The following is a 15,206-nucleotide window of genomic DNA, read 5'->3' on the forward strand; positions in this document are numbered from 1 at the left end:
GCACTGCTAGGAAAACAAACAACAGAGTCGCACAGAAGTTTCAGTTTCTCCAGTTCACCAACGCTGACCTGTGCCGCCCTCTACCCCACTGTGCTGACACAATGCTTCATTCACATTCACGCATCTGAAAATGCATTTAGTGTTCTGAACACACTGCCTGTAACTACATGATGTACTTTTGACAGGCTGTGCCTCAACAAAGCCATAATGTAGAAATTTGCACCATATGATTACGTGTCTAAATTTACATCTTGTATAATGCATTGTCAATACATATAACTATCGCTACTGCCAGGCATATTCTTAAATCCAATCCATAGGATTAACACATCACAGAAAGCATATAATTCATGGTATTTGCCTATTTACAGGAAGTAAGCAGTACCTTTGAAGCAAATTCATGTGCGTCGCATTGAAACTTAACCACCGGTTTGACAGAGAAAAAGCTTGTGAGTGAACCAGCTTCTGAGTGTCGTCTGCAGAAGTGCCCTCAACCAGTGGGAGACAAATGGGCTAAACAAGAAGGTACAGGAGAAATTAAATAAATAGATTACTTCTTCATTCTAGATCTATGAGGTGCTTTCCATTTTACAATAATGTCTTTATGTGGTGAGAGCACAAGTGCCCATCTCCAAAGCTTACATCTAGTAGATCACTGACCAAATGGAGGTTGGAATTAAAAGAAGGAAAAACAAATCAGTGCAGGCCACTTTACTGAAAAAGCATGGTGAAAAGCCCAACATGACAGAGACAGTTAGCTGGTCTTGTGAGATTGGAAGACGCAGCACGCTACAGGCTTTTTTATTTTCTTCACCCACCCCCCACCCTTCCTCTTTCTCCATTCCTCTCCATCCCAGCAGGCGTTTGCTGCTTCTCAATCACACTCTCTCCGTCTCTGCTCTGCCTGCACTTTGGAGTTTGTCTTTCCTTCAGCTCACTTTGCAGTGTTATTCATCTGTCTCCAACTGCCGTCATCTCTTTCTCTCAGTGACTCTGCATTTATCGCTTCCTCTCTCTGACACACACGAGGGTTGATGGTGAAAATGCAATATTCATCTGTGCTCACCATTAGGTGGGCTGACTGCGAGAGCTGCGGAAATGAAGATTTAATACAGCCTGAATAATTAAACCACCGGGACCTGTGACTGACACATAGACACATACTCGCACAGGCACAAACAGGAAAGCACACTGGTGCATGGCCTGCAAACCCCTGTGCATCTATCTTGTCATCATATTCCTCTGTGTGTGTGCTTTTGCACATCTTTACTTCACATTAGCTCTTCATTAGGCTCTCACTGATTCATCATGTATTCATCACTGCAGCCAGTGTGTTGGCATAGCTGGGGTGATACTCGCTGCATCAGTGGCTCTCGCAGAGTGGCGCAGGATTACATCAAGCAGAGAAGAACGTAGCAGCGATGTAACACCTAACACTTGCATTTGCCAGTGCTGAGCTCGACGGACTGCTTCAATGTCAAATAAGTATTAACACGTTTCAACCAATTAATCCAAGAAAGCGTCCTTCAAATCTGCATAAACATAACACTTAAAGCAAGCTGTAGTTGCTCAACTCCACCCTGTTCCATAAATATAGCTGCAGTCCTTGTGTAGTTGTCTACTAAGCATACTTCTTAGGGTATGACAGGCTGGTCTCTCCACAGTGTCTCCCAGCTAGGGCGACCCACCCTCCCTGCCTTCTGTTGGTATGGGATTGATGCACGGATGCTTCAAGAGTAAGTGAGAGAATTTTAGGGAGAGTTTCTCAAAAAAAAAAAAAATACATGAGGAAGATCCAGAGGAGAGGGAAAAAAAATGAAGATTAAGCTGTGGGACAGTGGGGCTAAAAATAGCCACAGAGAGAAGGAGAGATGAAACATCTGCACGGTTATGTGACAAACCGTGCATGTGTGTGTCAGCCTATGAACACATCTGAGCGTGAGTGCACACAATGACAGCTTCCAGGGACAAGATTCAAACATCTCCTGTCTTTCTTTCCCCGACACAAACAGTATGATTGTATGGGAAGTACACACACACACACACACACAGAGACACACACAGACATACAACGTGACAGAGAGACTGAATTACATTACCACTCAAAAAAGCTCTATTAACAAATTAGAGGGATGTACAGGAGAGTTTGCCAAAACACCTGATACAATCCCACTCTGATTTCCCCGGAGGTGGAAATGCGATTATTGAGTTTCTGAGAAGTTTCGTGAGAAAGTTCACAAAAACAGGGAGGGTTGGGGGGGTTGTAAGAAGCCTTTTGAACAGCTAAAGGAAGTGAACCGCTACCAAACCAAACCAAGGGTTAAATGCTGGAAGATCACGGTCGACTGAGATCCATCTGGCAAAGAAGGCATGCAGTAACTTCACCCCGTCGCCTCCACTTCCTCTCCATGTTCCCTCAATTTCTCTCCCTCCCTTCCTTTCAACCATCTAGTGGTGTTTTGAAAATAAATTGCGTCACTTTGGATGTAATCTGCCGCTCTTTCTTTCCAGGATTCTCTACTTTCCTCCCTGCCCCTGTCTTTCTTTCTTTCTTTGTTTTTTTCTCCACTTTTCTCGCCGTTTACATCTGGTCTCTATTACAGCACCTCTGTCCGTCTTTGGCTTGTCCTCAGTGAAATACATGAAGCGCTGCAAAGACTGCATTGTTTCGGAGAACTGCATGGGGGATATTGCATCCCACCTCCACCCACTTTCTCGTTTATTTGTTCCCTCTTCCAAAGATTGTTTTTATTTTATTAAATATGGCTTTGGCACGTCTCCTCTTAATATCAGGCAGAAACATGCATGTGGGTTCACGTGAGTCCAGCTGTGAGCTACATGATGCACTAGATGTGGAAAGAAAATGAACTGACTGATAAACGGAGAAAAACAGATAGGTGAGGCGCGGGAAGAAAAGATGAAGAAACAAAGATGGACACGGGTGGAGTCTGCGGATCATGACAGTGGGCAGAAAAATGGTGGCAAGACTGCCGAAACATGATTTGGGTGGAGGAACTGCGTGGGAAGAGGAAGGAGGAAAAAAAATAAAGGATGATGATGATGATAAGGGGTGAAGACAGATATTAGCAACAGATAAAGAAACCAGGAGGGAGAGAGGGAAGGAGAAAAACGGGAAGGATGGATATTATTCAACCGGTCGCCCACTCAACCATCCCCCTCACCCCCATGGCCCCTGCAGCCCTGTGCTGCTGGTTGTGCTTTGTCCTGATAAGAACCAGTGACAGTCTCACACACACACACACACACACACTAAAGCAACAAACACACACATATATCCATGCACACAGCGAGGCCCCTCAAGCAGCCTTGGCCTACAATCTGTGGGATGTCCTTCTCTGGAGTGTGTGTGAGGGTGTGTGTGTGTGTGTGTGTGTGTTTTCTGCTCAGTGTCTGAGTACCAGCCAGGGTAAACACAGTGTGCCAGAATGTCACGGTCCGGAGCCTTCACACCTCCATCACAAATAACCCTTTCAGCCATGGAGAGAGAGAGTGTGTGTGTGTGTGTGTGTGTGTGTGTGTGTGTGTGTGTGTGTGTGTGTGTGTGTCAAAGCGAGAGAAAGGAAGAGAGTCAGCCTGTGTTTCTGTGACTGTTTAAGAATGTGTGGGTAGACTGTATGCTATAAGTGGATGTGCTTGGTTATAAAAGTCATAAGAGAACATATTCAGGTGTGTTGTTAAGCTTTGTTCAGAGTGCAGCCGATATCGAGGCTCTCTTCGAGTGTCGAGGGACAATGCGTCATACTATAATATTACATTTGTGTAATTAGCAACAGACAGTAGAGCGAAAAGTATGAGTGTGTCTACCAGCACGACTGCAGCGATGCTTTGATACACGTACGTGCTCGTCTGTGCCGAGTGCCTCAAACACTTGCTACCACTGTCATGGATGTCTGGTGAATATGAAGCTACAGCCAGCTTAGCTTAGCACAAAGACTGGAAACAGGAGGGAGCAGCTAGCCGGGGTCTGTTCAAAGGTGACAAAATGCACCTACGAGCACCTCTGAAGCGTTTTATCTCTCATAGGCTATGGGGCTATTTCTTGGCCGGGACCAGTAACTTCCTGGTGTCTTTTCTGGTTGCCTGGCAACAAATCCGAGCCATGAAATAGTCCAGAACGAATGATGATTTTTACACTTTTTTTTTGAACAGTTTAAACAAACGAGATACACCATGTTTACTGGTGAGATATAGAGGTGATGGTAGACAGGTTTCTTACCTTAGGACAGAACCAGGCTAGCTGTTTGCAGGCTTTATGCTAAGCTAACTGGCTGCTGGCTCACATAGATCTTCTCATTGCAAATACGCATATTTCCCAGACTGTCAAAATATTACTATAAAAGTTTTCACACACACAAGCACACTAAGAAGAGGAGGAGGGAGAAGAGGAAGAAGAAGAAGAAGAAGCAGAAGAAGACGAAAAGCACGACATTGTGCATCTATACAGAGAGGGCACAAAAGGAGGATGAGGAGCAGGAGGTGTTAAATTCAAGAGTTCATCACAGGAGCCCCACATTTCATGCCACACAGATGTGGAGGACACAACAAATGTAGAAGAAACAGGATGCCAGTGAGCAATGTATTATATTTAAAATAAAGTGCAGGACAGCAGAATGTTTATAATGGCTACATCCTGACAGACAGTGGAGTTTGGACATAAACGCAAACCACTTAACCACATTTGGAAGAATCACAAAGAATGTTAATGTTTCGTATGTGATGCCCATCACTCTTAGATTTTCCTCAGTCTGGACCTAAAACCCCAAACAAACAGTATCAGCACTGTTTAAAGAGTAAGTGAGAAAACCTCGTATAATAAGTCAAAACTCAAAATGACAAAATAATAAGTGCAGCGGAGAAAGAGAGAGAGATGGACACGAAAGAAAGCGACAGCCATAGAGATGAGGAAAAAAGAAAAAAGCAGCGCTGTACCCACAAATCTCAATCAAGTTAACCGCTGCCTTGATTGCTCGAGTGCGACTGAGCCTTGCTTTGCAGCAAAACAAACACGTAAGCATGTCTTAACATAGCTGAGCCCAGCCACCCCGAACCTTGCCTGGCACTCATCAAGGCTTTGGCTCAGAATAGCACTTTCTCTCCAGGGGTGTGGAAGGAGAAAGGAGGAGAGTAGGATGAGGAGGAGAAACAAGGGAGAAAAGTGTAGGAAAATAATGGTAATCAAGTTCCTTAAAAAAGGAAAGGAGACAAAGGAAGAAAGGGAAGACTTCACTATATGAATAAAGGAATAACAAGGCACGGAGACAGTTCTTCCTTCTTTCGCTATAGCCTTCCTCTCTATCCTGGTTTTTTGTTTTTAAAATAGAGTAGCTCTTCCTCCGCTCAATTTTCCGCCCGGTCGCTCTTTAATTTAAGAATTTGTTTGTTGTGCTATTGGAGGTTTTGTTGATTCATGCATATTTGATTTGGAAATGTCACTCATTATATTTATTTCCTCCCCACTTTCTATTTCTTTCCTCCCCTTTCTTCCTTATCTTGACACAGTCTGTTCACAAAAACCAAAAAAAAAAAGCACTTTTAGTCCTTGGTTGGCTTGTCTAATAATTTCTTTGTTGGATTTTCTTTCTTTTTTAACTTGAGATTTTTTTCGCCAAGCGATCACACACAAAAAAAAAAAGTATTACATACGATGCAATTTTGTCGCACAAATTACAGATGGACGAGGCAGTACAGGTAGTGTGAAAGGGAGAAAACAAAATAAGAGGAGAAAGAAGTCCTCATCTGCAACGCGCCAATCTGCTGAGTTGCCATGGCAACACAAGATTCAGATACTGTCGGACATGACAGCGAAAACACTCGAAGAGGGAAAAAAAGAAAGAAATTAAGGGTGAAGAGGAGGAAATGTTTGATGTTCAACTGTCAAATGTTTATTATATTCAGAATGAGGACACTTTATTGATCCTTTCACTGAGCTGCAACTATTAATTTTTAAGATTTTTTGCATTTCTGTCAGGCTAGTTAATAAATGGAAGAATGCAACTGGGGAGCAGGGGAACAACTGCACACATTCAAAGTTAAACAGCCAGCCTTGGTCTTGGTCCCGGCTGTATATGCACAGACTTGGACATTTCATCAGCTGGTGTTTTATTCTCTCTTTGCTCTACTGTCTAGTCGGTACAACACCACTCAGACCACACAGAGTCAGCCACCTCTCAACCCTGTGTGAGAACTTCAATCTGGCCTTTGATCACAGTCTGAAGATGAGTCTTATTTAATCCGGTCTACTGTGTTCTTCTGCAGGGAAGCGCAACAAAGGTCTGACTCAAATGTCTCCTATCAGGAGAGGCGATTTCAATCTTCTGTTAAACACTGCTATTTGTATTCAGAGTTAAGCTTCAGCATGGCAAAAGAAAGGATTGTTTGAGGTGTAAATTAAGGGTGCAAGCATATGCGCGCGCACACACACACACATCACTGATGGCCTGCCAACCCATTCCCACTTTACTAGTAGATAAAGAGGCAAAACCATAAGGTGTTAAGGAGGAGAGGCATATTTCTCTTCCCCCTTTTCCTTAACCATATTTAATACACACACAGAGGAGGCAAGGTGAGGAAAAAGAAGGATGAGGAAAAAATGGGGTGAATGAGCATCAAAGTGGTGAAGGATGGGGTAGAGAGAGAGAGAGAGAGAGATGGGCCCCAGAGAGGAGAAGGATAAGTCTAGCCTACAGGGAGAGCTGTACTTGTTGGGGCATTGAGAGCGCAACTAATGGATATGGCAGCTAGGAAAAGGATGATGAATTACTCTGTGTATGTGTGTGTGTGTGTGTGTGTGTGGGTGTGGGTGTGTGCGCGCGCATGCATGTCACTGTCAGAATGTTTACACTTTTGTGCATGAAATACACAAAGTATGGTAGTTGTGTATCTGTGGTGTGTGTGTGTGTGTGTGTGTGTGTGTGTCTGACAGTGCAGATGATGGATTCTCTAGTGGAGCATGTGGTCGGTGGTTTCTTGGGCAGACGAGGTGACAGGAGAGGTCTCTCTGTCCACATGCCACTGTCAGCCGGTCTGTCTATCCCTCCTTCCTCCTGCTGCCTCTCTCACTCCTCCACTCTCTCAGTCTCTTTATCTCCCTCTCCATCCATTTGTCTCCTTGGCTTTGTCATACCGTCTCTTTTTGCACTTTCTCATCCTGGTGTGAACCAGACTTCTACCTTGAAACGTACTGCACCAAAGACATCTTTTTACATTAGCCCTGAATGGAGTATTGTGTTACAATACATTTCCCGAAAAACATCTACGTGCCTCAAACACTGTAATTAGTCTGCACGTGGACATATGTAGACCTTACACGAATACATGTTACACCTCATCTGGTACTCAAGAGTCCTCCCCTCCCGTCCTTCACCAATATTACTACACAGTTGATATGCTTTACTTGCACATCCTGCTTTCCTCCGTTTTTCCTTTCATCACTGCAGGCCTTTCCTGTTTATCCATCCGTTGCCCCTCTGGCCTCTCTCAGCTCAGAGTGTGCTAGCCAGCGCTCTCCCCATGTCTTGCAGATGGGCGCACTAATCCGCTAACATTAGCTCCGTGAGGCGTGAAGGCTGGGCCCGCGTGTTGTTTTGGATGGGCACGGACACTGCGGTTTAGCATGCTAGTGTTTGGGATTCTACAGAACACCGGTTGAGAGAGGAGATAAAGAGGAAAGTAATTGGATAAAGGTTGACCAATTAATAAAGGCCGGTGATTCAGGCTGGCCAACAAGGGGGGCTTTAATCTGCATAGAGATAACAGGGAGAGTCAGACCACAAACATAAGGCGATAGGGTGGAGTTGTGTGTACGAGTGTGTGTGTGTGTGTGTGTATTTGTGCATTTATGTGTGTGAGGCGTCAATCAGATAAAGCACAGGCATGACTGTCAGTCATTTGGGAGTGCAGTGGATTTACATTCATAAGTCCATTGAGAAGATATGCATTTGAATGCATTTTTCTGTTCAGTTTTCCTGTTAATATATGCAAGTTTTTGTTTGGTTTGTATGAGAGACTGAGAAAGAAAAGAAAAGTGCAATCAAAACATAGCACGGCTGTGTGTCCATCACTAATATCCTCATATACACTCCAGCAGTTGACAAACACTTGTTATGCCTTGCATGTCACCCGCTGTAGCCGCCACTCGGCACGATTGATATTAGCTTTTATGCTAATGCAGCATTTGGCTATGTAAGAACAAGGCAGTATTTCCATAGACAGTCATTCATCCCGCCCTGCTTATGGCCTTATGGGCCACGACAGAATTATTGCTGCACAGTACACAAGCTGTTGTCACGGTGCCAAGAGCCGCTATTACACATACAGACAGCAGACACACACAGCAGGGCGATGTGAGGAAACCCTTAGGCGAAAGCCACAGAAGGTGCGAGGGTAAAGGTGTGTGTGCAGCTGAATAAAATTTGTGCCAATGTTGTTATAATTTTTGTTTGCATGTGGGAGAAAATTACCCAGCTTTCACTGTGCGATCACAGCCATTGTTAGACATAGCAACTGACTGTTAGATTTGCTCAAATCTACAGGAAAAAAAAAATGCATTCAGCAAGATTATGAAAAAAATCTCCTCAGATGCATTTTGTACGACATTTATGTCAAGACAAATACACATAACATTGCAATACGGCTATATAGGGCTATGGAAATTGAGAAAAATGACAGCAGCGTGAATCTTACCTCAGAGATGTTGACACGTCCCTCCTGGAAAGAGCAGTCATTGGCATTCTGGGTGCACATGTGGCGGTACTTGCACCAGTGGCATGGGAACGAGCCGTTTACACAGGAAAGGCAGCTAAGACAGAGAGAGATGAGAAGAGACGGTTGGGGAGTTAGCAGGGTCACCTGTTTTCTGACTAGAGTCTAAATTATTTATCTAACTGGACCCTCACTTCATTTGACAGGGCAAAGTAACAAGACAAAAAAAAAAAACAGGACAGAATAAGGCTGTGTCGTGTTGTAAAATTTACATTTGACTAAAAAACCTCTGTGTGTTAAACAAAGTGAGTAGAACCGGTTAGAGGTGGTCTGCGCTTCATTTTGTTAAATCTCACCCATGTTACCTCCACTGAAATAAGGAATACAGCAGTGGCTTCCAACCAGTTCTCCCCCAGTTTAGTGGCAGAGCACTGTGTGGGAATAACACTGTTCCCTTTCATTCTGTATCTGCTTTGTCACCAGATTTTCACAGTAAAATTGGGTGTTTACAGTACATGTCATAAGGAAAAGGGAGAGGATTAGAAAGAAGGGGACTGAAAATAAGGAGGTGAAAGAAGCACTCAAACAGGGCTAATATGTAAACATTTGATGAGGGAAGTAATAATGCAGCATTTGGGAAAAATGGTACTGACTGTGATATGACAAAGGATGTACTAAAATGTAAATACTTATCCAATGTGTTTGTTTTTCAAATCTTTACTTATCAGATTCCTTCCTTTCATCGTCTCATGTCTATTTATTAACCAAAAAATGTGACTTTTTCCCACCCTGTGCTTTCATCCCCCCATCTCTCATCCCGTCTCTCAGCTGTCTCAACCTCTTTCTCCTCCTCACTTCCCTCATTCATCACTACCCACTTGCTTGTAACTGTCCATCGCTTGCTGCTTCTATATGTTCGCTGATTTTCCTCACAATCGGCCTACTCTTTGCATATATTTCCCCTCTTTTCCTTCTTGCTATACCTCAGCTGTATCATTCTCTCCATCCATTCAGCCCTGAGCCTCTCTTTCTGTCCCTCCGTCTCTATCCATCCCTTTCATTGGCTGCCGTCTCATTTTAAAAAGCTTTCCCCCTGTTCTTTGTCTAAAGCTCTCTTTCATCTGCGGGGCTAAGAGCGCTCCACCATTTTAAATTCACCTGCTTTAGCTCAGCCGAGGTGCAGATAGACAGGCTGAAAGAGAAAGATGGGAGAGAGAAGAGAGGGAAGGAGAGAGGGAGAGATCAAAAGCTGGTGGATTTCCCTGAGAGAGGTGGAGACGCCAGGTATCGTGGGAGAGAGAAGGGGAGAAGAGGGGGTGTAGCCCGCGGGGTTCTGTGCAGGAGTCTCATGGGAGAGGGAGGAAACATTAGGTTGGAAGTTAGGAAGTCAGTAAGAGCGTGTGTGTGTGTGTGTGTGTGTTCATATCTGAGGGGACCCGTAGAGCCAGACCACATTCAAGTGCACAGTTTATCAACACAGCTACATGATATTGGTTCTCTCTCAGCCCTCAAGAGATGCTGCGCTACATGGTATCTCATTTGTGTGCACAACATTATCTACTGTAACTATTAAGAGCTTTCAAATAAAACGGTTTCATTTTATTACAAAGCTTCTTGTAGTTCAGCGTCAGTGACAGAATTTCTTCTGTGCGAGTCATATTGCTACATATGGTTTATTGGGAATATAATAAAATACGACATTTAATACAGTCAAGGTAAGCAAGTTTGGATCCATAACTATAAAAACGGCAGAGGTGCTTAACATACAGGCTGATTTGTATTCAACCACATCTGCCAGGTGTGAATACGCGGATCTGTCTGAATTGCTGTGAGCGCCCTGTGTAAAATGCCAACTGCCCTTCCTTTTATCCGCATGAAAAATTAGGACTTTAACTCTTGAGCTCTGAGATGGAGCCCATATACGATTCCATCAAACCCTGACGTGGATTCATTTGGATCAATTAGGGCCGCTCGTTTGTTAGGTGCGCACTTTAAGTGATCGTTTCCAGCCCGGACCCCTCCTTTTGAGCGAGATCAGAGGCTGAAGCTTAATTCAATCCCACTGCCGCTTTAATTGACCAATTTAGCATTGTGCTGAGAGAAGCTGTCCATTTAGAATGAGGGATGTGCAGCTAAGGAAATAACAGGCCTCTTAATACCACACAAGAGCAAATAGGAGATTTGTCAATGTTGCCAACAAATGGAGGGAAAGCAATTAGACTACGCGAAGTTAGGCTAGCATACAGTGCATACACTCAGATATGAGGACTAGGGGGGGGGTGGGGATTTAGCTCAATGCTTTGTCCCAAGTGAGTTGGTGGGAGACAGAAAGAGGGGAGTCGATACTGAACAAAAGAGCTGATGACATTACTGATGCAGGACAAATGAATACGTGGCCAGTTAGCCACGCTCATTGTGCAGCTTGCTGGTGTTTGTTAGCTCAGCAACAATCACTGTTTTGAATGTCAAAGAGTCTCTTTTTTTGTTGGGGGCCCACCATGGATCAGTACTAATCAAAATACAGTACAGCACCAACTTAACACAGCAGGTACCCAGAACCAAAAAGTGAACTGTACAGTGTATAGCAGTGAAACGCCAGTCAACACATCTGTCGTTAAGCCCTGATAATAACCATTTTTTGTCTTGACTTTTATCTTTTATTCATGTCTAATCAACCTTGTTAGCGTATCACTGACTTTGAAATAACGAGCAAAATATCAGCAGGTAACCACTGCCAACTTTCTGTGACTTTTATGATTACGCCCTTTGAAATAAAAGACGGTGCTATTATGTGCGCCACCCTTGACCAGCAGTAGGCCCTGTCTGACAACCTCCTACTGCTCGCTCTTTGGTTCCTCAAAGTAACCCAGAGCCCCCTGCCACGAGCTGCCTTAGGATCTTAAAATCTTTCTTTTTGCCTGGGCACAAACCCTCTTAAGGAAAAGCCCACCCAGGGCCATTTGTGGACGTTCGATAATTCTGCCTCTCTTGTCCAGGGGGTGGGATCTCTATTTCAGACCCCCTAGTATCTCCTTATTCCTCCTTCCTGTCACTCGCCATCGCCCTTAGCCACTCAGAGGCTTTGAGCGGCTGCAGACACGCTCCCCGTATGGCCACGCTCATAATGCTAATTTAATCCGTTCATATTCAGATGCTAATCAAGCTATGCTAGTTTTGGAGCAGTAGTGTTTTTTTTTAGAGCCTGACACAATAGGCTATGATTTCCTCCTCTCTCCTCTCCCCTGTCAGTTTGGAGTGCTAAATACAATCTGCACTCCTAGTGAGGTGCGTTTGACACTCCTGCACTTGGCAAAATGAGTTATTTATTGGCTACTATTCATTTCAAAGGAGTGGAGGTGAATAATTTAATGGTCCTCTAGAGCAGTCTATCCTATCATTACTGATCCCTTTCAAATTTGAGGGGGTATGATAAAACATAGAGGGGCTAGTATTCATGCACGTAATTTTATTAATGCATTAATGCATGTCCGACTGTTTAGTGTACAAAAAAAATAGTCCAATCTGAAAGTGTCTGCCACTGGGCCAGAAACTGCAGCAACGTTTGGAAAACAAAATGCTTAAAGCAAAAATTAAAAACTAAAAAATGATTCTATAATTCTAACAAATCTTTTCAACTGCACTGTCTTACCTTGGATCCACAGCTTTTTACATTCTCCTCTGTCAAAAAATAAACTCTCTGACGTTCAATGCACTTTTTCTCCCAATTACTCTAAGAGCACCCTCAATCACACAACAAATGACCCAGTCACTGCCTGAGCCACATTAACTATAGTGAGAAAAGGTGCTTCATACAGCCAGTTAAACCCCAATTCAATGCCACACTATCCTCCCTATCTTTAATAAATGGGGGGCTGTGGAATGAGAAAAAGCGTATGGAAATATTTAATTAAGGAGCAATCATGGCCGTGGGTGATTTTCTATTTCAATCTCGGCAACCCTTAAACTGAAACAGTGGGAATTCTAATTAGATTAATACCACTATGCAAATTTATGGCATTTTTGAAAAGGCAAGGGCCACGACGTAATCAGTTGAGTAAATAAGGGGGAGGGGTGTGTGTGTTTTGGGATGGGGGTGGGGTGTCAGTATTTGAGTGTAAACTATTAGGAAACATGATGGGGCAATGCCAACGAAAGGCTCATTCTTGCCTCTCTTAAGGTAGTGCTAATGTTAGCAGTATACAGTCAACACACCCATAATGTACAAAATATCAAAGCACTGTATGGCACAAAAAATAGATGAGTGGGAATTCATGTGGGCGCATCTGATAATAATAGTTTCTGCTCGGAAATGTGTTTCTGTTTGCTTTGAGAATGTCTACATCCTTCACTGTGTAAAGCCCTGCAGTACTTTGAGTTTAAGCCCATTATAGGAAAACAAAGCTCTGTAAAGAACGACCAAGCATTCTGGAAACAAGGCCTTGCATGTGAATGTGTGGGCCTGAAGTCATTAGGCCAACGACATTACCAGTCTGATCTCATCAGACGCCACACACTGACGTCCGGGGGGCACAGCGGGTATGTGGGCCGGAGTACCAGCTCCAAATGGGATTCTTATCTCAGCATCTCTCGTCGCCATCAGAGCCACTGCCGAAGATGCAACGTGCCATATCTGTAACTTCATTAAACGTGTCCATTACATCACTTGGAGGCTGAATTAGATCAGGGAGCGGATTTAATCAGAGTTCATTGGGGTAATATCTCCAAATGGGCGACTCTCTTGTCTGCGTCACTTCTCATACATTTCTATCACTTGGTTTGTGACATCATTGCTATATTAGGATCTCTAATGTGACATTACATTTTAATACATCCAATTGGGTGTTTCCTCTTTTAACATGAAGCTATTCCTACTTGATTCCTATTCCTACAAGATGTAACCTTGAGAGTAAAAGGCACTGGGAGTTAGAGCAAACATCACGGGGTCCTTATGGGAAATGAATTAACTGTGAGTTGACATTGTAAATCACCACGCCCATAACCAGCTGAGCTAATCATCGTTGTTGTGGCGGGGGATTTTCTGTACGAGGGCAGAAGCTGGGTTAAAGGTCACAGTAACGGATTAGGTGTCTGACACATTCAGGGCTTCAAGGGGCTGTAGGTGACAGAGCGGAGAGGGGTGTGGCTGTGCATGTCTATGTGTGGTGTGCGTGTGTGTTTGCGGACAATCCTCGAAGGAGGCTCATCTAACACCCAGAGGGAAGCAAGGATGGAGCCCTGCTGTACCCCAGGGGCCTCAGAGCCATCTGCTGCCCCGAGGCTAATACCCCAGCAGACGTTTCAGCCTCCCCTGGATCAGCCGTGGATGGACAGGAGGGAGGGTTATCATGCAGGGTGGGGTGGAGGACTTGGAGGATTCTTTTACCCCGGCAGGGTGCACGGGACTCGTGGTAGGACTGACCTAGGGGTGTGGCTCGATGGGTGGTGGAGATTTTCAGCAGAAGGTGGATTAGGAGAAGCAATGAACTGCGTTAGGGCAGATAGCTGAGGGCATCTGGAGTGTGAAGGAGACTAATTCAATGGAAAAGGGGCAAGGCTTCCTCCAACAAATTACAGCATTTACCTTTGTCTTAGTGTGTAAATAAGTACCTAAATAAGTATCCGAGTGCTTGAAAAGGGAAGTATTTATTTCATCAAGTGGGAAGAAGGCATATATGAGGTTGGAGTCTGTGATTGTGAGGCATTATGGCCGACCACCACATAATGAATCAATCACTGAAGTATCATTAGTGTGCGTCGTGGGTTATGAAAATAAGACTAGAATTACCATCTCATATCCCAATCGTTTCTCATATACGGCAAGTTCGATTTTTCACTCCAATGGTAACACAAACCTCCTGTGGAGGTCGTAGGGGGGGTGGGTGTGTGTGTGTGTGTGTGTGTGTCTAACTGTATCTCTTATGGACAGTAACATGAGACAGTCCCTGGGGAGATGGGACAGAGAGACCACCTATTTCATGAACAACAGAGAAAAGACGAAAACAAGATACAAAGACAGCAAATGACTATCAAATGCATCCAGAAATATTCAGTCAGTGTAACTTACGACTGGTGGACGCTGCAGTTGTAGAAGACAAAGTCGACGCTGGCAAACTTCTTGCCGGTCTCCTTGGATTTCAGATAGAGCTTCACCACCCGCTTGTCACCTGCACCAAACAGATACATGGAAATAAATAGATTGAGAATAATACCAGTCTCTAAATCTAAATTTAAGTTTGAGTGAGTAAACATCACTTAAATTAATTACCAAACAGTTCAGAATCATGCCAAATAACTTCATTTAATCACAGGGAATAAATGTGAGAAATTAGATGTCAGTTAAAACAACAACACACTTTAAATTTGACTTCCACTTGTTTCACCTCAACAGACACACACACACACACACACACACACGCACATACATACACAGAGAACACTGTAGCTTAGCAACACACCACTCGTGTCACACCCACAGTAGGGTGGCA

The 15,206-nt window shown here is 44.0% G+C and overlaps 1 protein-coding gene across 1 annotated transcript in view; it reads right to left on the reverse strand.

Annotated features, from left to right (window-relative positions):
- plxna1b (plexin A1b) overlaps positions 1 to 15,206 on the reverse strand; it is a 185,363-nt gene that overhangs the window by 65,936 nt on the left and 104,221 nt on the right. The window contains exons 8-9 of the mRNA XM_070840141.1: positions 14,786 to 14,885; positions 8,704 to 8,818 (exon numbers count right to left, since the gene is read on the reverse strand). Of these exons, the coding sequence (XP_070696242.1) occupies positions 8,704 to 8,818; positions 14,786 to 14,885 (215 nt within the window). The remainder of the gene's footprint in view (positions 1 to 8,703; positions 8,819 to 14,785; positions 14,886 to 15,206) is intronic.

The sequence above is a fragment of the Pempheris klunzingeri genome, chromosome 2 (genome assembly GCF_042242105.1).
Source record: "Pempheris klunzingeri isolate RE-2024b chromosome 2, fPemKlu1.hap1, whole genome shotgun sequence".
Taxonomy (NCBI): Eukaryota; Metazoa; Chordata; class Actinopteri; order Acropomatiformes; family Pempheridae; genus Pempheris; species Pempheris klunzingeri.